We start from the raw sequence: 26,541 nt of genomic DNA, 5'->3' as shown, positions 1-26,541 counted from the left end.
TCACTATGGCCTCATACGATCATGAACGTATTCTTCACGAATTATAAGGAGGGTGGCAGGTGATGCAGCATGACAAAATAAACAGCAACAAGAAAACAGCTGTCGTGTGATGCTGGCACTTTCTAGAAAGACAAGTAACTTGGACTTAAATCCAAAGGAAAAAAAGAATCAAAAAAGGAAAAAAAAAAAACAGAGGAAGCTACAGCTTTCTGAGTGTTGCTTCAGCAAGGAAAGCACTTCAGAGGAGAAACAGAGCCCCGAGTGTTTTGCAAGCTTTCACAGTATGTTTCTACGATAGTCTTCCACAAAATATAAGAAATCTGTATCCCACAGACAGACCCAATGCAGTAACTCCAGGTTTCATATTTAAGTCATAATACTTTTAAAGTGTTAGTCCATGTTTACAACTGCATTACGACAGGTCAGATGAGACAGATCTGACACATCAAACTCATTTGTTTTCTTTTCCTTTATAGCACCTTTGTGAAGCACTATATTTTCCATTATTTCAGCTGCCCTTTCTATTTCAGCCTTTTTAGTCTTTGAGACTAAAAAGCTTAAAGGCTATTTTCACTTATAAAAGGAGAAAACAAGAAAATAAAAATCAATATGCCCCTCTTCTTCAAAGTCTCTACTTTCTCCAATATCCTCCGAAACACACCTGTGGAGTTCAGCCAGACAAAGGACAGCCGTCACTGTCAGAAGGTTAAGTTATTAATAGGTATTAGGTATAATTGTTGCTGGTGTGCTAAAGCTGAGGTGGTAACATATCAAAGAAATGAACGCTTATTTTGGCTATTCTACATCATTACAGAGTTATTTAGAATTATCAGGAAAAGATCAGCCCACCCCACCCAAAAAATAAAAAAGGTCTTACCTGATGCATTTTTCAGGTAACCATTAGAATCCACTGTGGTGTACTTGACATAGGGGCCTGGCTGGTTCACACCAAAAGGCTGACAAAAAAACACATGTAGACACATAAATAAGACATCGAACAACAGCTAATATTTTGCAATCTCTTTTCACTTCAGTTATCTGTCAGTGAAGGTGAAAAAGAGGACAGAGAGAAACAATCAGGGTGCGGTGGAAGTGATACAGGCACAAGTGACCTTGAGTCATTCTTCAGTTTTATTTCCACTAGTAGGTAACACGCAAAAGTCGGACTGAGCTGATTTGACTGAGCATAAATGAGTGTGACGGTTGCATGTTTACGTGCCTGTGTGGGTGGATACTCATCTCTCATATTATCTCTTCATTATGAAGGGATGGCAACTAATGAAGAGATCTGTCGCGCCATCCTTCGCTTTACATCAACTAATCATGAGCCTGTTATACACACATACACGCTGCAAGGGAGACTTGGGCCTTTATGCTGTGACACTCAGCAGTTGGGTGAGAGAGGAATAGAAATGAGGTAAAAAAAAAGAAAAAAAGGAAAGAGTGCAATGAGGAGCAGACTAGTGGGCTGAAAGAAAGAAAGACAGCAGAAGAGAGGTGTGACTAAGAAGAAGAGGAGTGGGAGAGTGAAATGAAAGGGGTTTGATGGATGGGAAACGAGAGGAGTAGAAACAGCCACGAGCTCCACTCGTCTACAGCATTCATCATACCTTTCAGTTAGACAACAAACGGGCGGGAGAGTAGACAGACAGAAAACAAAAACAACTCTAACACCAGCAGCCTGTGCTGATGCCAAAGTTAACGTGTTTTGCAAAGGGCTTTCCACTGGTAAGAGACAATACAAGTAGTGGATGTTACTGGCTGCTTTGTTTCAGTCTTTTTTCTGTTTATTTCTTTGTCCACCTACATGCGATGAGTAGCCATATGTGCTTAAAGGGCATTTAAAGCAATCTACGCAAGACACCAGACACCACTGAAGAGCCCTTGACACAACCACGGTTAGGTCCCATTCACACAGCCCTAGAGGACGGCTGGCAACCGCCACGCACGAGGGAAAAATGTTTATTTCTCAGTCAGTTGTGAATGGTTACTGGTAGTCACTGTGCACTGACTGCTAACTGTCACCCCTGGTACCCATCCCTAGGGAAAAGTGTGTTTTCTGCGACTGGTCAGTGAGTGGTTGCGGGCTGTCACTAGTGTAAAATTGGTTGCAAAGTGGTATATTGCGCTGCACTAAAAAAAAAAAAAACTCCTTCTGATTGCTTTGGTTGCTAGTATATAATATTAGCGATACAACTAGTTAATATGGAAAATGCCAACTACTCACTAAATAACTGTGAGAAGTGTTTCACAATTCCAAATGGGAACTTTAAACTCAAATGTGACTGTTGCAGTAGTAAGGCAAAACTTTTACTTTGACAGAGTGTGTTCTGTTTCCGGTTTGTGTCGCACATTTTTCACATTTTGAAATTTCACTGCAACTTGCCCAATACATGGTTAGTGTTTGCAGACAAGCCAGTGTTTTCCAATCTGCTAGTGACCAAAGTAATCCTAAAGAGGTATTTGGTCCTGCACTGCAACCCTCACCCCACCACCACACCACAACCACCACCACACACACACACACACACACACACACAAAGAAAACTGACAAAGCAGGAGAGGGACAAAAGGAAAAACAGGGAGAAGTGAACATGAAACTGAACTTCCACCTATTTTGATGCAAGCCAGCGCAATTCTTGTGATAATCAATGAAAGGTACAAGCTATAATGGAGAATGGAGTCTCTGTTATAGTAACAGAAGCGGTAACGGAAGCTACAAGAGCTATCATTCTGCAATGCAATTCATATTAGCAGCCATCAGATAATGCAGAGCTTTCCCAAAAGGACCTACACAAAAAGTTCAACCCCACTCGACTTGCCTCAATGCAACCTCATCTGGTAATGTGCAGTGTAGTCCAGTGATGGGTACAGGGGACATTATCAGCACTTAGTAGAATACCTTGTACTGGGAATACCAAACAGACTTTCTAGGACTGCACTACATCTTCTCATCAGTATCTAAAGCAAGAAGCCCATCAACAGTTTTATGCAAAGCTCTTATCAGTCTGAGCAGCTGGTAAGTTTCTGTAACTGCTTTATCACATCAGGATTTCAAAAGCCTTTATTTGCTATTACACAATGTCCAACAAATGAGAAACAAAAATCCCTTATTGTTACCTTTTTCTTTCTTTCTTTTTTTTTTTTACATCACATTTTTGGTCTCATCACATCGATGCAAACATGAAGCCTTGGATACATCAGAAAGTTACATAATGTCGTCAGGGAGTTAACCAAGTATTGATATCTGTTATAAATTTATTATGAAGGTCTGTAACTTCTCTCCATTATGAAAAAGCAAATATAAACAGCACATTTCTGGTACTGCTACTGAATGAAACCAAAACGTATCATTTCATTTTTTTCCCACATTCTCAAGCTGCATTAAATGATAGGTACTTTACTTATAAAGAAGAGCTCATGCTGCTCTAAAGCTTAAATGCACATCACCCATTCAGATCCTCCTTGCTAATTTCCTAAATATAAAGTTGATGCTCTGCACTGATGTAAAGTTTGGCCAGCAGCTGTACCATCTCTCTTCCTGCTATAGAATACTGGAAGACTGCAACCTCTGGAGGACGATGATGTACACAGATAAGTGCAATGGATAGACAGATATATCTGTGGTCAGACATATAAGAACATAACACCTTTTCTATGTCATCATTAGAAAAGTGAAAAAACAAAGCACAATATCTTACCTTAACACCTTCAGGGCAGTCATTGGAGCAGAGGCCACTGAGTACTGTAGAAGAAGAGATGGCAAGAGTTAGACATGATACTCAGCACGTGTTACAGGTGCAGCACAATAATACAGCACTGTAAAACAAGTACCTGAAGTGCTGCATCAGTTCGCCAACAGTCACTATATATATATATATATATACACTGAACAAAAATATAAACGCAACACTTTTGTTTTTGCTCCCATTCCCCATGGGATGGACGTAGAGACCTAAAATTCATTCCAGATACACAATATAACCATCCCTCCCAAACAGTGGTCACAAATCAGTCCAAATGTGTGGTAGTGGGCACATCTGCTATATTGAGATAATCCATCCCACCTCACAGGTGTGCCACATCAGGATGCTGATCTGACATCATGAGTAGTGCACAGGTGTACCTCAGACTGCCCACAACAAAAGGCCACCCTGGAATGTGCAGTTTTGTCTCACAGCAAAATGCCACAGATGCCACAAGCAATGAGGGAGCGTGCAATTGGCATGCTGACAGCAGAAATGTCAACCAGATCTGTCGCCCGTGCATTGAATGTTCATTTCTCAACCATAAGCCGTCTCCACAGGCGTTTCAGAGAATATGGCAGCACATCCAACCGGCCTCACAACCGCAGACCTCGTGTAACCACACCAGCCCAGGACCTCCACATCCAGCAGGTTCACCTCCAAGATCGTCTGAGACCAGCCACCCAGACAGCTGCTGGAACAATTGGTTTGCACAACCAAACAATTTCTGCACAAACTGTCTGAAACCGTCTCAGGGACGCTCAACTGCATGCCCGTCGTCCTCATCGGGGTCTTGACCTGACTCCAGCTCTTTGCCGTAACAGACTTGTGTGGGCAAATGCTCACATTCGATGGCGTCTGGCATGTTGGAGAGGTGTGCGCTTCACGGATGAATCATGGTTCACATTGTTCAGGGCAGATGGCAGCTGAGAATGTCCCAGTTCTTGCATGGCCAGCATACTCACCGGACATGTCACCCATTGAGCATGTTCGGGATGTGCTTGATCGGCGTATACGACAGCATGTACCAGTTCCCACGAATATCCAACAACCTCGCACAGCCATTGAAGTGGAGTGGACCAACATTCCACAGGCCACAATTGACAATCTGATAGACTCCATGCGACGATGTGTTGCACTGCATGAGGCAAATGGTGGTCACACCAGATACTGACTGGTTCTGGGTCCCCAGACCCCCAATAGCGCAAAAAACTGCACATTCCAGGGTGGCCTTTTGTTGTGGGCAGTCTGAGGTACACCTGTGCACTACTCATGATGTCAGATCAGCATCCTGATGTGGCACACCTGTGAGGTGGGATGGATTATCTCAATATAGCAGATGTGCCCACTACCACACATTTGGACTGATTTGTGACCACTGTTTGGGAGGGATGGTTATATTGTGTATCTGGAATGAATTTTAGATAAGATAAGATAAGATAAGATAAGATAAGATAAGATAAGATAAGATAAGATAAGATAAGATAAGATAAGATAAGATAAGATAAGATAAGATAAGATAAGATAAGATAAGATAAGATAAGATAAGATAAGATAAGATAAGATAAGATAGAACTTTATTAATCCCTCGGGTGGGTTCCTCTGGGAAATTCGACTTCCAAAAAGCACAGCAACGACCGAAGTTACAGTTACAGAATTGTTTTATATATATATATATATATATATATATATATATATATATATATATATATATATATATATACACGCACACACACATATATATATAAATACAGAGACAAATATAAATAAAATATACAAAGGGGATAAATAGAATAAATAGGAATAAAAAATAAAAATACAAGTGAATTGCACATTTCAAGTATTGAGTCTATTGCACTGTTGACTATTTACAAAAAGTATTGCACAAGGTATTGCACAGTGAGGTGAAGAGGCACTACAGCTTAGTTGTTCCCCCCTCCTTTGTCCTCCTGTTTCCCCTCCCTCTCCCCTCCAGAGAGGAGTTAAACAGTTTGATGGCGTGTGGGACAAAGGAGTTTTTAAGTCTGTTAGTTCTTGTCTTGGGGAGAAGCAACCTGTCACTGAACAGACTCTTCTGGTTGTTTATGGCCGTGTGCAGAGGATGCCTGGCATTGTTCATAATGTCCAGCAGTTTCTTTAATGTCCTTTTCTCTGCCACTGTCACCAGAGTGTCCAGCTTCATGCCGACCACAGAGCTAGCCTTCCTGATCAGTTTCTCCAGCCTGGATGAGTCCTTCTTTGCTGTGCTGCTCCCCCAGCACACCACAGCATAGAAAAGTACTCCAGCAACCACTGACTGGTAAAACATCCTCAGGAGCTTCCTGCAGATGTTAAAAGACCTCAGCCTCCTGAGGAAATACAGTCGGCTTTGGGCTTTTTTATACAGGTGCTCTGTGTTGCATGACCAGTCCAGTTTATTGTCCACCCACAGCCCGAGGTACTTGTACTTGTTGACCACCTCCACCTCCTCCCCCTCTATCTGAACCGGCAGTGGACCTTCTCTGGACCTCCCGAAGTCCACAACCAGTTCCTTAGTCTTTGAGGTGTTGAGTTGCAGGAGGTTTGTGTGACTCCATGCGACAAAGTTCCTCACCAGACTTCTGTACTCCTCTTCCTGATCATCCCAGATACACCCCATGATGGCCGTGTCATCTGCAAACTTCTGAATGTGGCATAATTCAGAGTTGTAGCAGAAGTCAGAGGTGTACAGGGTGAAGAGAAGAGGGGACAGCACAGTTCCCTGTGGTGCTCCTGTGCTGCTGACCACAGTGTCAGACGTGATGTCCTTCAGCCTGACGTACTGTGGTCTGTCGGTGAGGTAGTCGGAGATCCAAGCCACCAGGCAGGGGTCCACCTCCATCCTGTTCAGTTTTTCCTGAAGCATACAGGGCCGGATGGTATTAAAGGCACTGGAAAAGTCAAGAAACAGGATCCTGACCGTGCCTTTTCCCCCATCCAGGTGTGAGTGGGCTCTGTGTAGGAGGTACAGGATGGCATCCTCCACTCCGACACCCGCCTTGTATGCAAACTGTAGTGGGTCCTGGGCATGTTGTACCTGTGGTCGGAGGAGGTTGAGGAAGAGCCGCTCTAGAGTCTTCATAAGATGTGACGTCAGTGCCACCGGTCGGAAGTCATTCAGCTCATTGGGCCGGTTCTTTTTGGGGACCGGGACGATGCAGGATGTCTTCCATAGGGCGGGCACTCTCCCCAGTCGCAGACTGAGGTTGAAGACTCGTTGTAGCGGCTCCCCAAGTTCAGCAGCACACGCCTTAAGCATCCTAGGACACACCTTGTCTGGGCCTGCTGCCTTTCTGGGGCGAAGCTTCCTCAGTTGCCTCCTGACCTGATCCACTGTGACACTGGGAGATGTTTGGGAGGAGGGGAGGGGGGGAGATGTCTTGCTGCTGAGAGAGGGATTGGAGGAGGGGGGTGTCATGGTGTCAGGAAGGGGGGGAAGCGAGGGAGGCAGGAGAGTGGGGAGAGGACTCTGTAGTGAAGGTGAGGGTGAGGGTGGGGGGGTTGTGGGCTGGTCAAACCTGTTGAAGAAGTTGTTGAGTTCGTTTGCCTTCTCCACAGTCCCCTCCACTGTGCTTTTCTAGGTCTCTACGTCCATCCCATGGGGAATGGGAGCAAAAACAAAAGTGTTGCGTTTATATTTTTGTTCAGTGTGTGTATATATATATATATATATATATATATATCAAACACCAATCAGGCAGATAAAAGAATTTGTTCAAAATGAATCAGATGCTGAAAGTGAAATCCAAATAATACACTATTAACCATGCTTAAGCATTCCTCATATTTACATTGCATTTTAACAACTTATTAATCAGTTCTTTGCACTAGGTGGACCTGGACAATACAGGGAGAGAGGGGAGGTTATAAAATAATTGCTAGCATTGAAAAACATGAAAAATAAATGTGCAAACTATTAGCACTGCATGCGTTTGTGGACGTGCATGCTAAGAAAGTATTTCCCTCATTTGTGTGTACTAGCAGAGCAAAGACAAAATCCACTGAATTGCTAAGCAGTCATTAGAGAAGTGACTTTATTAGCATACTAATAGGGTCCTGGGTGTAGGTTGTCTTGATTTGCCTGATGAAGTCACGCTGAAGCCCGATTTTGTGTTAATAAGGTCAACACCCAGCAATGTACTAAACAAAAGCCAAACTCAAAGGGAATATCCCAGTGCCCTTGGTAAAATCATATAGTCAGTGGATGGATAAAGCCTTAAATTTCAAATGTTCATAAATAACTACAAACAGTTTTAGTGTATGCATAGCCTCGACAACATCTGAACAAAAATCAGTGCTGCAATTATTTTGTGAAGTTTCTTAGCTATGTAAAAGCCCTTGAAACCAGGGAGCTGTACTCTAATGTAGAAACAGCAGGCGATCTGTGAATTTTGGACCACTCCACATTACATGATCTCCATTCATCCATTCATGGACTCTTTTTTTCTCTCCTCCCTCAATTAAACATTCACTTATCAGCGTGCCTCTTCTATTCATTCTCTGACATGTTTAGAATATTTATAGAACTAAGCATTAGCAAGTGGTAGGTAAAATCAGTAGGTATTAAGGGCAGTCCATACAGACAAAGATGTTGTTCATCAGTCTCTGTGTTAGGATATCTACAACCATAAAAGATATAGTTCTGCATTTACATCTTCTACTATGACATAGAACACCAATTGCACATTATATATATATACTTCACATGTAGTAAATTGCCATCTATCCATCTTCTTAAAATTTTTACATGACTACTACTTATCTACTATGTGACAAATAGTAATAGTAATCAGTTTTAATCCAATTTTTTCAACCAATCCAATTCCAGAGTGAATATTTACAACACCACCCTTTTTACGTGGAGCAATGATGTCATTTTGTTATGACTCGTTGATACGCTAGCCAAACAAAGTGTGACCAATTATGCCTATGTCATATGCAAATGCACCAGAGATGAAGGACTGCATTGCACCATTTTCTTATACGTTGGTCACTCTATGTGGTAACCTGTCTGACACCACTATGTGAATAAACAAGGATTTTTTTTTCCTTTTAAAACTTTGATTTAAAAACAAATGGCGTACACGGGGCAAAGGCAAATTTGGTGCTTTGAAGTTCACAAGCCTATTAAGTATATGCCTGCGGCAGAATTCAGATGGAGCTCCCATCAAAGAAAAGCATGTGTTCCTTGACCTTAACTGACCACACTGCATATCAGCTTCTACTTAACATCTTTGGTACACAGGTCTGACTGAGAAATTGAATTTTATCAGGAAAAATGCTTTCATTGCTCACTGGGACCCTTGCTTTGTTCTCATTAAACATGCCTTTCAAAGCACATTTAGTAATCACATAGGTACAGTTTCTATGATACTGTCAATATTTGTTTGCCAAAAATGAACTACAAATGTTTTCATGTTGGGGTATGAAATCTGGCCAGCAGTGATCACAGGCCATTCATCACTCAATGGGAGAAGGAAATCTGACAAGGGTTGTAGTTTGTTTTTTCCAATTCCCAAGGCTGTTTCTTACTTTTTCTAAGGCCCTAGAATGTCGAATAAAGTTAGATAAAGCTGAATGACACTAGAAAACACGAGGTCATTTGGCTCTAAAAAGATCAAAGTTTTTGGGAGTACAAGTGGAAATCTGGCCTAATGCAGCAACATGGTCAAAAACAGTGCAGCATATAATTATACTGCAGCATCAACTCTGAGTGAACGCCACATCAACACTTTATAGGCTTCTCACCAAAGTCATCTATGAAGGACACAAATGATCAATAGATCCAAGGGATCCGATTATTTATGGTGTGTTTGAAATTCAGGCTCTTTTGAGTCAGAGTACTTCTGTCATTGTCACTGACCCTGTAAAGATACAACACCGAGGGCTCAGATTGCCACTTGTTTGAACTAAGTTCCACTTGGGATTATCAAGAAAAGGGACATAGGACATAACAGAAACAGTCTAGAGAGACTGAAAGCTACAATGCACACACTCCGTGATCCCCTCTGCTACATACAGTATATGGAATTTTTTCTGAGATCCATTTTGCACCACTGAAAACGCATTCACACATTATTAGAGAACACCCATTTTCACTCCAGCAGCATGTCTGTGTGGTTAACAGGTCGATTAGGAAACCCGAAGTGTAAGAACACCATTTCCAGTGGAGTCTGTGCATCTCTGTGGGCTGCAGCACAAACTGTGAACTTGTTTCATTTTTTAGCGTCAATCTAGCAGTAACCTTTAAAATGCATCCCGAGTAACACTATATGTGAAATGTATCCTGAATGATCAAAACAGCAGAGCAAAACAGACAGATGTCAGTGCATTAAAGGGTCGACGGCATCTGTTGCATGTCTGAAATTGAATGCTTACAGCAAAAATAAAGGTACTGATAAGGTACTGAGCAAAAGTCTTGGTTCACTCCTGATTCGTTAATATTTGCTTCTAAGATGTCCTTGAGCAATATTTCTCCAGGCTTTCTGAAGGTATTTTCAAGTGTTTATTTGGTCTTTGGTTGCTTTTTCACTCATTTTCAGTCTAGTCCTTGTACCTGACAATGTTCCCAGGAATTTTTTCTTTGTTTGTTAAGCCACTTAACACTGACCTATGAATCATTCAAGCAAAAGAAAGGCTATTAACTCAAATCATTAACTAGTGTTGTGTCTACACATAGCAGACAACTTAGTAAAGAACCAAAACATTTTTAACTGTATCTCTTTGGTACTTTGTTACTAGCAGCTTGTCACAAAAACACATAACTTGGTCTCATTTCTTTAGTTGAATCAGTTTGATGAGCATAAAATTGTATTGTTGCAACAATGGGGTGAGAAAGCTATCAGCTATTTGGGACTCACCGGAGCACCCGGGCATATCTCTGCATGTTGTGCAGTGTGTCCTTTGACGTATCTGAGGAAACTGGAGAAGTGAAGGGCAAAAGAAAAGGATGTGGGCCTACAGAAAATAAACATTATATAAAAGCCATGTTCTTAAGCAATAGGAAAACCCCTGAAAAGATCTAACATAGGACCTGAGAGATTTATCTAACCCTTTAGCTCATCCATCTACTGTTTACCAAAAGCTCATCAGGAATGGTGCTAATCGATGGGTGTTAAGAAATGGAAACAAGGAGTAAATGCAGAGATATTCTGAATTACAGAAGAACGAGAATGAATGACACACGCACAAAATGCTCATTTTTGATGCAAATGATCAATTTGTACAGACCCCGACACTGAGAGAGGCACAGTGAGTGTCTACAGCATTTGTAAAACACGGTGGAGGCTCTGTCATGTTTTGGAGCTGCATTTGACCCAGTGGTACTGGAGCTCTTGCCAAAATAACAAACAATGGAACACTATTAGTGATGGAGTGGCCTCCCCAGGGTCTGGACCACAGCGCTGTTAGTGTGGGATGATCTTGACAGAGAACAGAACAAAAGGCCAACATCCGAAGAAGAGCTTTAAATGTCTTTCAAGAAGCCTGGAGAACTATTCCTGAAGACAACTTTAAGAAATTACAGGAAAGCTTGCCTAAAAGAATTTTGGCTGTGTTGAAAAATCAATGTTATCATACCAAATATTGACTTTCAAACTCATTCAAATTGTACAAACTCTTTTTTTTTTCCTTACATGCTGTATCTGTTTCTATGCATATTTGCTCATTTCAGTAGATTCTTGCATCCGTTTTCCATTTTCAGAGTAAGCTGCATACTGAAGTAAAACTAATATACATGGCAATTTCTGTTTTTTGTCATATAAGAGAAAACGATTTGATGTGTTCATTTCATGTGTAGATAAAACTCAGTCAAAATTGGCACCTCTCTGAAATAACTGTCAGAGTGACCTTGTCTGTGTGAAGCTTTACTTTCCCTTTTCTTTCCTGTTAAATTTAAAGCCAAAAAAAGTAAAATAAAAAACTAATAACTAGACCGATCCGATATTACGTATCGGTATCGGTCTGATACTGACCTAAATTACTGGATCGGATATTGGAGAGAAATAAAAAATGTAATCCGATCCGTTAAATATCAAAAAAGCACCTCACAAAATTTGGGACACGCTGTAACTCGCCTCATAACCTTAGCATCTCGGAGCAGTATGCATCACGTGATAGAGCGGCTGTGGCATGCGAGACCTGTCAGTGGTCTGGTTGAGCATTTCGCTACCAAACCGGCATTTCATCTCCAACAAAGTTATCCCCGAGAGAAGTAAAGCAAGTGTGTAAGTTCATCTCTGAATGTTTGTAAAGCATTCCCGCGGTAAGCTTAACAACCGATATATGGAGCGACTGCCTCTTCCTCCCTCTCCTGCTGCTACTTCAATCATGAAACTGATCAATGATCAGCTGATCGGTTTTTCTGTCGTGAGTCCGTCTCTCTTGTTTGTTTTTGGCCCACTTCGCGCCAGAAAGAGGAAACCAGCGGCTGAACAACAGCAGCACGTTTAAGCTTGATAAGCTGTTGTTAGAATTTATTTAATATTACTTTTTACACCAGGATCTTTTTCTACGTAGCTGACGGCTGGTAACTGTGCAGGGGCGGGTCTAGCAAAGTTTAGCCAGGTGGGGCCTATAAGGCATGAACAGGGAGAAGGGGGCACAAAGACATACTTTTCTTTCTTATTCTCATTTAAAATGTGTAGCTTTTAATAAATAATTATCCGAATCTTACACCCAAAGTTTTAATCGGATGAAAAATGTATAGAAGTCCATTACTGTATATAGTAACTATTAAGTCTAATATACCCTAGGTAAGCTATAGTACTTTTTCCATCTGTGCAGTCTGCAATTCTGTTGAAGAAAGATGCTGAATCTATTTAATTATTCTTGAAAAATAATTGACTTCTGTGCATTTTTTCCCCCACACTGCATCAAATTAAAGTTGATTACGTCGATTAAGCATCATGAGGTGGAGGGTGGGTGGTTCCCTATGTTTTTGGGGTTTTTTTGCTGGGAGTTTTAGAACCCTATTAGTTAGGTTGCTTACTCTTTAAAATACCAGAATAGGGAGGATGGAGTAGGTTTAAGTTTATTAGATTGATCAGTATTGCTGAACTATGAAATATTTTGGGTGCAGTATATTTTTTACATACAGGTATAACAGAATAGCTTTAGTGTTTGTTTTTTTGTAACTTGAGTATGAACTTATACAAAAAGCAGCAAGATATTAAAAAAACATTTTTATTGATTAAAAAACACTATCGGATTCATATCAGTATCGGCAGATATCCAAATTTATGATATCGGTATCGGTATTGGACATAAAAACGTGGTATCATTCCATCTCTACTAATAACAAGGCAGTTTTGTTCATAGGTCTTTTTAAATACACTGAGGGCTCTTGACGAATACAATATGTTCGACAACAGAAAAAGTAGAAACTTCAATCAGTGAAAGGGGGCAAAAATTTGCTACATTACAAATTTTGTGGCACAAAGTCACTCATGTATAAAGAGAAAAAGATAGACAAACAGCATCAATGCAGAAGTCCTTCACAACTCAGTGGGCACGCCATTGCTTCAGGAGATAAAATGAGTCTGTGTTTGTGTGTGTGTGTGTGTGTTCTGTGAGGCTTCTTTTGTTCCACATACTTCAATCCTTAGTTAATATGAAACAACTACATAGCAGCTTCACAATAGACAAAACAAGATCCTAAGAATAATTCTCGAGCATCCTATGCTGCCAATATAGTCTCAGTGTCTCACCCTCTCTCACGCAGTACAGCCTATCCAGCTCAGACTGAGCTTGCCTATTTTCTCGTGTAACATTAAGACTGATGGCATCTCCTCTGCAGGGCTAACTTAATCAAGTGGAGGATGAACTGGCCTCTGTACTCTGTGTTGGTCATTGTGCGTGTTTTCATCATAGTGATAGTGAGCTAAGCAGAGACGGTAAGCACCGTTTTATGAATAGGGCTTGTGTGTGCGTTTCTTTGTACAGTATAGTTTCATGTACACTGTTGAAAAGGCTCTGCAACCAAAATAGTCCATTTGTCTAACTGTCAAAAATAGTAAAATCAAATAAGGATTTGCTTGTTTATGTCTATGTGTACACACAATCAGAAGAAACAGAAAAGCAAAGGCACTTTTCCCACCCTTCAGATTAATCAGAAAACCTATCATCTGCAGTAAAGATTGGGGTTTTGAATTAATGTAGGGATTAAAATTAGTACACAATGTATATTTTATACTATGCAAGTAGATTCCCATGGGCTCTGTCCCAATTTTCCCAGTTCACATTAGTCACTTGTGAGCAGGTTTTCAAACACTGCCGAATGCTAAGACCTCTTGCTGAGAGATTTATTTTTTCTAATCTAGCAAAATGTTAAAAATTATGCCCTGGCCAGTCACAAATTGCTGGGCAGAACACTTGGTTTCCCCCAAAAAACAAAAACAAACTAATGACCAAGATGTTTGAGCATCTTGTGAGGTAATTATATTTAGTGAGGTGGGTGCTCTGGCTTTTAATAACACGGTGAATGCTTCTTCCCAGAAACCAGTGAAGAAGAATTCTAATATATGTGGAAGCACAGCTCACTGTGTAGGCTTATGGCTAAATTAATGATAAGTAAAAGACGGGTGCCATGCTTGGATTTGCTATACTCATCAATATGTTATGTCCAGTTTCAGTGACAGCTTGCCAAGAGCTGCCAGTTAGCCATTATTCAGATTTAACCGATGAGGTGCACTGACTGATTTGGACAAAAGTACACCGTTCTAATAAATCCTAGCCTGATATTATTGAAGGTACGTAAGGGGCACTGTGTTTTAACCCATACTGCCAGTCTTTGTTCTGTGATATGAGAAGACAGTTTGTTTCTCACCACTAAGTGTAAACCAAGTGTATTTCTTATATATAATCTATCACAGATGATCCTTTATTAGATTCATAAAATCAGACAAGCTATTTCATAGACTGTACAAAAACACCCGCTTATTAAACCTTAGCCTAGTTTTGAAACATTTATTCATATATAAGGTGTTGACATTTAATATTAATAAATTAACACCTGTAACACCTGTTTGACCAACAATTTCATCTGGCTTTCCACATAATGTTTGGGAAACTTTAACCTGAATTAAGTTTCTTCTTTTGATATCTGGGTTGTAAAAACAAACTAAACTCACTACTTAAAAAGGTGACAAAAAAATCACTGGTTACATAGAAAATACAAAAATGATATAATACTACATTTTAAATGTAACAAAAAGGAAGAAAATCAATGTTTGTGCTCAGCTTTGATTCCCAAATATGTGGCAGAAAACATTTCATATGCTGATACACAAGAAAACGAATCACTATTTGAAGCCCTTTTTATGTTTGCTACAAACACTGCACTGAGACCTGTTGTGACATTATAGTTTGCAAGAGAAAAAGCTCTCAGAGTGTATTTTTCACACCAGAAAAATCACAGTAATACAGGCTTCACAGTGCAGAGGGGTAATTTCATGGGAAATGAATTTCTGTAACTACACTTACAAACACACAATTCGGCACGCAAGTCTTATAAAGCTGAAATTAGATTTTCAACACGATATTGCTATGATATGTTCATGCATGTCTCACTCTATTGTAGTAGCCACCTACGAGCTGGAAAGGGAGATGAATTATCTTTGGCTAAGCTCTAACACAAATGGCTGAACAATTTGAGAAATGTCTGGTGTGTGGCAGAGAGCATGCCTCCTCAAGCAAGACTCTCACCTTTAACTGCCTCCTTGCTGGCAGTCTTGGAGTCATGGTAACCACATGCAAACTTCACAACAGTGTTCTTAGCTGAAGTCATGTATGAAAGTGAAATGCACACAGCGACACACATAAAGAGTAAAATGTGATGAGCAGACTTTGATAAGGAAACATGCCACATCAGCGCTAGCAGCTACCAGTGTGAGTCAACGAGACCCATGCAGACACACACACACTGTACGCAAACACACTGACACACAAACACAGCAAACAGACAGCTGAGCTGCATTTGCTCTGAGACGCACATCACTTCCCATTGTCCTCAGGCTGGTTTTGCTGACTGCAAGGGGCTGCTTACAGATACGCGTGGACACCACACATGCCCAGACAACAAGGAACACACATTGTGACTGGCAGTGAAATGACCTCCTGCTCATGGCTTTGTGATCCACGTTACAGGGATGACATATATATTGTTACAGAACATTCACCGACTTTGTGTACTGTTTATGTCCACTGTAATACACATGTCCTAGCCAGTGCTCCCATCAGACACTTTAAAGGTTATTGTCTCGTCTGGTCCTACTGTAAGTAAGACTGGGCACAGCACAGCCGTGAGGATTCAAATCTCACGGGGAGGCTTCGTTATTCAGTCTCCACTTTGGGCAACATCATTATAAGTATGTATGCTCACTGTCGCTGAACAGCTGGTAGTGGCCTGTAGTTTGTTACAGGTTCTGATAAAAATTACGTGACCACAATGTTAATATTCCCTATCAATTAAAATAAAGTCAAACGTGGTCACAAAGGCTAAACGTCTAAAGAAATCATGTTCTCCTTATCCAAACAAATTACAGTAATTTTACAGCAAAAATTGGTCGTGGCAGCTATTTTAGCGCCAGTAAAATGATAAAACCAAGGGACCTGCGAACTGTTCTCTGTTACATATTTATCGTATACTAAATATATAAAATAAACAGAGCAAAAGGTGTGACATAAAAAACCCCACCTCCAACATCTAGATAAAAACGGCACATATACCCTTAGTGTGATAACCAGTGTTAGTCAAGTTACTTGAAAAAAGTAATCAGTAACTAATTACCGATTACTTCCCCAAAAAAGTAATCCCTTTACTTTACTGATTACTTATTTTCAAAAGTAATTAATTACTTAGTTACTTTTTAAAAACACTATTTACAACCTGAAGAGGTGATAAAGCGACAGATCTTTCAGCCCAATTCTACTTTTTCTACATAATCCATCATACAAAATGTAATCAAATGGAAAAGTCTCTTTTTTTTTAACTTGTTTTATCAGTTTTAATCTTTTAACTTTATGCATCAAGCAAAAATTTAATTATATGCAACATTCTCTGACTTGAATAAATTAGTTTAACATTTAAACCTATTTTCTGCACATTCCAGCACATAAAATAAAATATTTTTTGTGTTTACACTCACTCTTTCAAATAGATGCAAGTAAAACACAGCAGAAAATAAATAAAGTCAAAGACTCAGCGGTCCTGTTGCTCTATTTTCACCTGTAAAGCAGGACTGCGGTAGGCGGTGGTATCATTCCAGCTCTACTAATAACAGTAGCTTCTTTTTCTGAAGCTGATTTCCCCACTGCTGCTGGTCATTTGGTTGTAGAGGTCCAATGTTATTCTTTTTGAAATGAACAAAGACAGCTAAAATTATTGGCACACCGTTACACCAAAATACAACACCCACTGGGTGTTTTATGTAATTTCATTTGTTCTACAATAGCTTCTATTAAACATTGTAGACAGATGATAAATATAAATAAATTAACTTTAATATGCAGTATTGTTTCACTTGCTTAAAAGCTTAATTTACGGTCAGAGTCACTGAGACTTCAGCTGAGCTGGTAGGGGGTGATTTAAAGAAAAATTGGACCAGGACTTCCACACTCTCTGTGTGGCGACAGGGAGAGAGAAAAAGTAGTCACACCACTCTGGAAATACTGCCTCCAGTCAAATACTACTCTGGATGACACAGTTACATTTAAAGACTTCATGTAAATCTCCTCATTGCCATTTAAATGGAATGAAAAGAAGGAATAAAAGACAGTTCTGACTGACAGGATGAGAAGAGTGGAGAGGAAACTGGAGGACCGTAAAAGAGACATTTGCAGAAGAGAAACAAGAGTGCTGACAGAGTGAGGGCAGAAGGTGAGACTATGAAAACAGAGGCCGGAGAGGGGTTAGAAGGAGGAAATGAATGGGAAAAAAATGGGTGGATAAACAGAAAAAAGAGAAAGGAGAAAATATGGAAAGTGGAGAAAAGAGGTCTGAATTTCACACAGAAATGATGAAAGAGGATGTGAAGAGTGAGGAGAGAATGAGGAACATGTTAGCCTGAGAAAAGCTCCCAGATGTTTCTCAATGCAGCTAATCTGCATCCTAATAAGTGAGCAGGAAACTAATCAACTCATACAGTTCTGCCTGTCAGTCTCTCTCTTCATGTCTTTTCCATACACATAGACACACACTGACATGAACACACACTTTGAGATGCTCATGTTGAGATACCCGCCTCCTTCCCATCACCCACGATTTTATCCTTCTTTCTAATTTTGGAGTTTATGATTTCTCCCATTTCCTCCCTCCTCAGCAGTAATCATCCATCCATCTGTCCACCAAGCAACCACTTTGCATACGCGGTTTTTTCACAGCTTTATGTGGATCCACTTTGCTCTGCATACGATTTAACAGTCATGCACGTCCTTACTATGTTTTGTAATAAGTGCAAATTTAAAAAAAAATCCTTTTACACTGTTGGGGGTAAAAATGCTAAAATTTCTCCTAAATTATTAAATCTGAACACATGCACAGGTATTTTCAGTCATGTTGTTACAGGTCTATAAAATCAAGCCTCCAGCTACGCAGTCTGCCTTAACAAGCCTCTGTGAAAGAATTGGTCATTCTAAAGAGCTCACTGAAGAGTGTCGTATTCTAATAGGATGCCATCTTCGCAGCATGTTCCCTCCTAAATATTCCCAGATATTCAGCTGTAAGTGGCAATATTGCAAGTGTGAGTGTTTAGGAACCACAGCAACTCAGCCATGAAGTGGCAGACCAAATAAAGTTAGGGATGTGGGAAGTGCTGGGGTACATAGTAGGTAAAAGTTGCCCACGCTCCATTGAATCATTAACTGCAAACTGCGTTCCAAACCTCCTTTGGTATTAATGTCATCACAAACACTGTGTGCTGGGAGCTTCATGCCATTGGTTTCCATGGTCCAAACAGCTTCTGTAGGTGTAATGTGTAGGTGGCACAATACTTTTAACCACAGACTGCAGAAGCTAATGAATGGGTTCAATTATAACAAACTGGCTGAAATTGAATCGAAACTGCTGCTACACATTCTGTGGTTGGCTTCATTGTTGGTGTCTGAGAAATCTGTACCATGCTGTGACTGCAAATATAATCAATGTCAGATCCATTCTTGTTTGCTTTCACCCTCAATAAAATCTCCAGAAAGACCTGGAGGAAAATATCAGTTACAGAGCAGCTGAAAAAGAGTTGCAACATTTCTGTTTTTCCTCTGTAATTCTCAATTAACGAGGATCCATTGGAGGGCAAGTCTGGTGCCAGCAGCCGCGGTAATTGCAGATCCAATAGCGTATCTTAACAAACTTCATTTTAACTTGAAAACATGCATTCTACCACTAAAGGTAATAATGCAATGCCTGATCACAGCAAATAAAGCACCTTCCAGGATCCACCTGGCTCACAAAAGTACCGACACAACCTTGAGATGCATAACTACACATATAATTGTAGCAGAGATTGTGAGACAGGTGTCATATAGTAATTTTTCTATTCATTGCTTGCCAAATGTGGATCTTCAGGTGGTTATTATGTCTATATTAATATATTTCTCTCTAAAGCACAAAACACAAACATCAGAACTAACCATCATCTTTGTGTTATACTGAAAACCTTTAATTTCATCTTGCATGTGCGAACCTGTTTTTACTGAAATTAAAACACCAACTTTGTCTCCAAGCAGCTCAACCTGAAATGTCCCTCTGATATAATCATTTCTGGAGAGAGAGGGGATCACTGGAGATTTCTCTCTGGTGGAAGTGTGCATGCATGAAGTATGCATTAGAGAATTAAAGATGATATACTTTAAATAAGACTATCATGCACTTTAAATATAATTTTGAATATCTTGCCTGTTGGTATCTAATCAAGACAGCAGACCTGTGAATGATTTAGTGTGTACTGCAGTTAGATAAAAAAAAATTATTTATCTAGAAAATGATTAATCACTTTACAATTTATATTCTCATTCATATTCATTTATATTCTTTCTGAATAAAAAATACAAATAGTTCTTGACTCTTGGTAACTACAGTCTCAACATACAACAATCTGTCAGCCAAAAATGTCATTTTTGCAGTGTAGCCACATTCAAAAATTAACCTTCATTTCTATTCTTGGCCATCCTGGTGACTTCCATTGAAAATCTTCACATCTAGAAACTGTCACATCCAACTCAGACCCTGTCTTTTTGTTAGTGTTGTCATCTTCAGGCCATATTATGTCTCATTACCATCTTATATTTGAATTTATATTTATTTATATATATATATATATATATATATATATATATATATATATATATATATATACACACACATATATATATATATATATATATATATATATATACACACACATATATATATATATATATATATATATATATATATATATATACACACACACACACACACACACACACACACACACACATACATAGCCGGTTACCAAGATTACGTGAAGTACCCTCAGAAGGTCTGCTAGATGATGTTAATGCAGCACTACGGGCAATACCTACAACCACGATTACCGACACTAACAAGCTGATCTACAATACGGCAGCAGTGATCAGTGAGATGCTTGGCTACAAGTTGAACAGTGACAAGGGGCAGTACCCTCCATGGAGAAGGAGGCTAGAGGGCAAGATCAAAGTAGCACGGAGGGAGGTTAGCCAACTAACGGAGTTGCAGCAAGGTGCGACAAATAAGGTGCCTAAGAAATACAGCAAGCTGTCCATACCTGAGGCCTTGGAAACTGCCAAGCAAGGACTCACGGCCTTGGCCAGCCGCTTGAGGAGGTACACCAGAGAGATAGAAGGCAGGAGAATAAACCAGCTGTTCTCCACAGAACCAGCAAAGGTGTACTCTCAGTGGCAAGGGAACAATAAGAGAACAGCACCACCAAGGCTGGAGACGGAGCAATACTGGAAGAGCATATGGGAGAAGGATGCAACCCATAACGGCAATGCTCAGTGGCTAGAGGATCTGAGGGCAGACCACAGCGACCTCCCTGAACAGGGTCCAGTAACCATCACAGTGGCAGATATCCAAGAAAGGGTCTCCAGTATGAAGAGTTGGACAGCACCAGGGCCCGACATGGTTCACGCCTACTGGCTGAAGAAGCTGACTGCACTCCACGAGCGTCTGGCAGCACAAATGAACCAGCTGCTAGTTAACGAGAGACACCCGGAATGGCTAACTGAAGGCCGGACGGTCCTGATCCCCAAGGACCCCAAGAAGGGACCGGTCCCCTCCAACTACCAACCAATAACCTGCCTCAGTACTACATGGAAGCTCCTGTCAGGCATCATATCGGCTAAGATGAACAGGCACATGGGTCAATACATGAGCGGGACACAGAAAGGAATTGGCAAGAATACCAGAGGCGCAAAACACCAGCTACTGGTAGACAGAACAATCAGCCGAGACTGCAAGACCAGACTGACCAACCTGTGCACTGCCTGGATTGATTACAAGAAGGCCTATGACTCAATGCCCCACAGCTGGATACTGGAATGCCTAGAATTGTACAAGATCAATGGGACCCTAAGAGCCTTCATCAGGAACTCAATGGGGATGTGGCGTACAACACTAGAGGCCAACTCCAAGCCCATAGCACAAGTCACCATCAAGTGCGGGATCTACCAAGGAGATGCTCTGTCCCCACTGCTGTTCTGCATAGGCCTGAACCCCCTCAGTGAGATCATTAACAAGACTGGCTACGGATACCGACTACGGAACGGAGCAGTTGTCAGCCACCTCCTGTACATGGATGACATCAAGCTGTATGCCAAGAGTGAACGAGACATCGATTCACTGATCCACACTACCAGGCTATACAGCAATGACATTGGAATGTCGTTCGGACTGGAGAAGTGTAGTCGGATGGTATCAAAGAGAGGGAAGGTAGTCAGAACTGAGGGGACTGAACTACCAGAAGGCAACATTGCAGACATAGAGGACAGTTACAAGTACCTGGGGATCCCGCAGGCAAATGGGAACCATGAAGAGGCCGCTAGAAAGGCTGCAACCACCAAGTACCTGCAGAGGGTCAGGCAAGTCCTGAGGAGTCAGCTGAATGGTAAGAACAAGATCCGGGCCATCAACACGTATGCCCTGCCTGTGATCAGGTACCCTGCTGGGGTAATAGGCTGGCCAAAGGAGGAGATAGAAGCCACTGACATAAAGACAAGAAAGCTCCTTACCATGCATGGAGGGTTTCACCCCAAGTCCAGCACCCTGAGGCTGTACGCTAAGCGGAAGGAAGGGGGCCGGGGACTGGTGAGTGTCAGCACCACAGTCCAGGATGAGACAAGGAACATCCAAGAATACATTGGGAAGATGGCCCCAACTGACCGAGTGCTCAGTGAATACCTCAGGCAGCAGAAACCCAAGAAAGAGGAGGGAAACGAGGAACCATCATGGAAGGACAGGCCCCTGCACGGTATGTACCACCGGCAGATAGAGGAGGTGGCTGATATCCAGAAATCCTACCAGTGGCTGGACAAAGCTGGACTGAAAGACAGCACAGAGGCACTAATCATGGCAGCACAAGAACAAGCTCTGAGTACAAGATCCATAGAGGCTGGGGTCTATCACACCAGGCAAGACCCCAAGTGCAGGCTGTGTAAAGATGCCCCAGAGACAATCCAGCACATAACAGCAGGGTGCAAGATGCTAGCAGGCAAGGCATACATGGAACGCCATAACCAAGTGGCCGGCATAGTGTACAGGAACATCTGTGCCGAGTATAACCTGGAAGTCCCGAGGTCAAAATGGGAGATGCCCCCAAGGGTGGTGGAGAATGACCGAGCTAAGATCCTGTGGGACTTCCAGATACAGACGGACAAAATGGTGGTGGCTAACCAACCGGACATAGTGGTGGTAGACAAACAGAAGAAGACGGCCGTAGTGATCGATGTAGCGGTTCCGAATGACAGCAATATCAGGAAGAAGGAACACGAGAAGCTGGAGAAATACCAAGGGCTCAGAGAAGAGCTCGAGAGGATGTGGAGGGTGAAGGTAACGGTGGTCCCCGTGGTAATCGGAGCACTAGGTGCGGTGACTCCCAAGCTAGGCGAGTGGCTCCAGCAGATCCCGGGAATAACATCGGAGATCTCTGTCCAGAAGAGCGCAGTCCTGGGAACAGCTAAGATACTCCGCAGGACCCTCAAGCTCCCAGGCCTCTGGTAGAGGACCCGAGCTTGAAGGATAAACCGCCCGCAGGGGCGTGCTGGGTGTTTTTTTAATATATATAATATCCTTATATAATTTTTTTTTTTTTTTTAAATTTTGTATTGTACTTTAGCTTGGTTTTTGCAAACTAACACTGCATGTGCGGTGTGTGTTTCTGGCACTCCAGCATTAGGCACTCCATATGGCTGGGTTAAATAAAAGCTATTACCAACAATTCACCTTCATATTAACTAAAATACTCAGGGTCTAAATCTGAAAAGCAACTTTAGAGCATACCAAATTCAACTGACTATACAAAAGAAACCTTCCTTGAAATACTGTCAAAACAACAAGACATATAGAACCGATATGATTTTTACCCTCTGCTTTCAATTTTATTTTATTTATTACAGAATGGCGTCCTTACTGCTAACTTTTTCACTGCTCTGTGGCTCTACTCACAAAGTTATAGCATGCTTGTAAATAATAAATGGTTCGATAGCAACAGAGGTACAGGTCTTGATGGAAAGCACTACTGAGGGGACTATTCTATGTCAGGAGCTTGGAAGCATAAGATGTCAAACCAGTACAGGTTCAGGTCATCGCAGTGTGAACATGCCTGCAAGAGTCCAGGATTCTGGCAGGCAGAAAGGCAAGGTTGCTGTCTAAGGTGTGTGTGATAGAAATTGTGATGGATTTAGCCTGGAAAGTCAAAGTACTTCATGGTATCTGAGCTTTCACTCAGAAACTGCGCACACATGCAAGTGTATACCAGGCTGGACACAAAGTAAATCCTACAGTGGGTGTTGTTCAATAATGCGCATGGGAGGGTTGAGGGATGTCGTCTTGAGAAAATGGGATTTCATCTTACAGAACAGAGGACTGTATCAGGCTGTCTACAAAGACACACAACTAACTGACAAAGTGTCAAGGCTGAATATGAAGTGCACGCTTTAGGCCTCACTTACTACAGTGTAATACTATTAGCTGCGCTATCAGAGATGCCTGAATAGAATGGTAAATAAACAGTTCTATCCTCATGGGGATTCACAGGAGGTGCAAGGCTATTAAGCTGAATTTGAGCTCACACTCACAAGGGAGAGGAATGAAATGTTGACAAGGTGTGAACACTTGACAGATACATTTTTATTTTGGTTGCTTGTTGCTCTCTCATCTGTACTCTGCTAGATGGAGTGAAAATGCAACACAGTGAACATGTATGAAATATTTACAACCAGAAATGTAATAAGTGAAGCTGAATGAAGAGGAGACACGGGAAAGCTGACAGTGGGGAGGAAAAAAACATGAATTTTGGCGTGGGTGTATCTTTTTGTGTGTTGTTTGAAGTGCTGCAGTGAGACAAGACATGGATAACGATAAGGACGGCAGAGTTTAAAGAGGCGGCACGAAAGGAATTCCTGTTACGGCACGAGGAAAGGGGACGTGTCAAGGTCACACACGTACAAGTATACACACAAAACCTGTTAGAAAACTAAAAACAAATGACTCTCTTTCACTTTTTTGGCATATATAAACCACCTAATATATAATAGTTTTAGTATTTTGCTATATTTCTTCCTAATGTAGTGGTCTTTCAGATTCCCAATTTGTACAACCATGTTTATTGATGTTGAGCCGACTATGCCTGGAGAGAATCTAGATTACAATGTGCCTCCTCTGATGCACACAAAGTCACCAGCTGCTTCTTTCCTATTAGCTGTAAGGGGTTTCATTGACAGGAGGGAATCCATGCAGAGGTTCATGCCATTTCCTTGCCTCCCTTCTCATTCTAATTACCCAGAACCCCTGCGAACCAGCTTCTTAAAATGTTGCAGAAGAGCATGTAAACAACAAGTTCGAAAGAAAGAATATCAGAAAAGCAGCAGTTCCTCTCTGACTAGAATACAAACTGAAATATGTGCACTTTATGTGGGAACAAAATTTCATCTTGTGTTGGAGCCCAGGGATTTCTGGTAAGCAGAGTCTACAACCAACCAATATATTATAGCCCACTGAATTTGGAAAATGGGTTCTGTGCATCTAGGGATAAAGATTTGATGAATATACTTAATTTCATTGGGATTTTTGTAAACAGTATTGCGACAATGATTTCAGGAATTGTTACTGTCTATAAATTAAATACCTTGCATTATTACAGCACAGCCACGTATTTTTGGCAGTCTGTTTACAGACTGGCGGCTATCTTGTTGCACTTTTAATTTTTTTAAATATTGGATAAAGGAATCCTGTCATTTCCTACACAACCCAGCATTAATAAGAGAAATCGCTAATAAAAGCCACTTGCTTGTAATCAGTGGCAAACTACTGTGTAAAGGTTGAGTGTGCGTGTCAATGTGTCAGCATTTTTGCTTGTACAGAATCTAAAGATGTTTTAAAATGTCCATCAACTTCAGGAGATTGTGACACTTTCTTTTTCTACATCAATAACCAAAACAGCTCAAGATCAAGGTTTTCTGAGGAAATCAGAGCAAGTTTGTTGAGGTGATGATATGAAGATCCCCAATCAGAAGCTTTCCTAGGGACTGCTAACTGAGCAGCATCTTAACTGTGCATGTCAATGCATCACTTACCTACTGTAACCTACTGTCATTATTTAGCTCATGTGTGACAGCACTGGAATCCTATTGCCATAACCGTCTGTCTTCTCTCTTTTATAGTTTCTTCTTTGTCCTCTTTGTTTTTCTCTCTGTACTTTTTTGCAGGCATTTCTAGCTCAGAAACAGCATTTTTCTCAGCCCCAACAACCAGAGAGTTTATTTTTATATTGGTTGCAGTTTATTGTCTTTTTGTGCTCTTCTCTCTCCTTCCCATTACTCCCTAACTGGCAGCAGATGGCTGTCCAATCTTGAGCCTACTTCTGATGGAGATTTCTCCCTGTTAAAAGGTCGCCAAGTGCTAGCTCAGAGAGGATCACTGGGAGTTTGTCTACTGAAAGTGTGTATGCATGAAGTATGCATTATAGGGTTATAGATGATAGGCTTTAAACAACACTATCATGCACTTGAAATATAAATGTTAAATTTCTGGCTACTGGTAACTAATCAAGCAGGTGTTAGCCATAGTAATGAGACGGCTTGTGAATGATATAGTGTGAGCAGCAGTTAGCTGGAAAAATTATTTATTTAGAAAATGATTCACCACTTTACAGTCTATATTTTGGAACATCATAATGAAACAAAATGTTTTCTTTCTGAATAAAAATATTTGTTAAATCTTGTCTTGACAGTCTCAACATATAATAATCTGTCTGCCAAAAATGTCATTTTTGCAGTGTGGTCACCTTCAAAAATTTATATTAATATCAGCAGCAGATTACATCTGCAGATGCCAATTTGCAAAATTGGGACTTGGTGAATAATTACTTCCCTTTTTACAGCAATTTAAAGACATTGTTGGTAATATGTGTTGGTGAGTCATTACAACTGCTCCTCTTGAAAATTCTAAATTTCACTTTTTATTTCAGAAACGATTAATAATTCAACCCTATGTAATGAAAACATTAGTGCTTGTCCATATCAAGTCCACGCAGACTTCTTGTGGGTA

At 40.9% G+C, this 26,541-nt stretch overlaps 1 protein-coding gene across 1 annotated transcript in view; it reads right to left on the bottom strand.

Moving 5' to 3' along the window:
* itfg1 (integrin alpha FG-GAP repeat containing 1) overlaps positions 1–26,541 on the bottom strand; it is a 159,464-nt gene that overhangs the window by 37,571 nt on the left and 95,352 nt on the right. Inside the window, exons 13-14 of the mRNA XM_085436741.1 lie at positions 3,702–3,745; positions 878–956 (exon numbers count right to left, since the gene is read on the bottom strand). Coding sequence (XP_085292867.1) covers positions 878–956; positions 3,702–3,745 — 123 coding nt within the window. The remainder of the gene's footprint in view (positions 1–877; positions 957–3,701; positions 3,746–26,541) is intronic.

The sequence above is a fragment of the Copadichromis virginalis genome, linkage group LG1, assembly GCF_057382275.1.
Source record: "Copadichromis virginalis isolate Kocher_CV1m ecotype Utaka linkage group LG1, C_Virginalis_male_GT1.1, whole genome shotgun sequence".
Classification (NCBI taxonomy): domain Eukaryota; kingdom Metazoa; phylum Chordata; class Actinopteri; order Cichliformes; family Cichlidae; genus Copadichromis; species Copadichromis virginalis.
This window is presented reverse-complemented; position numbering and strand designations above follow the sequence as displayed.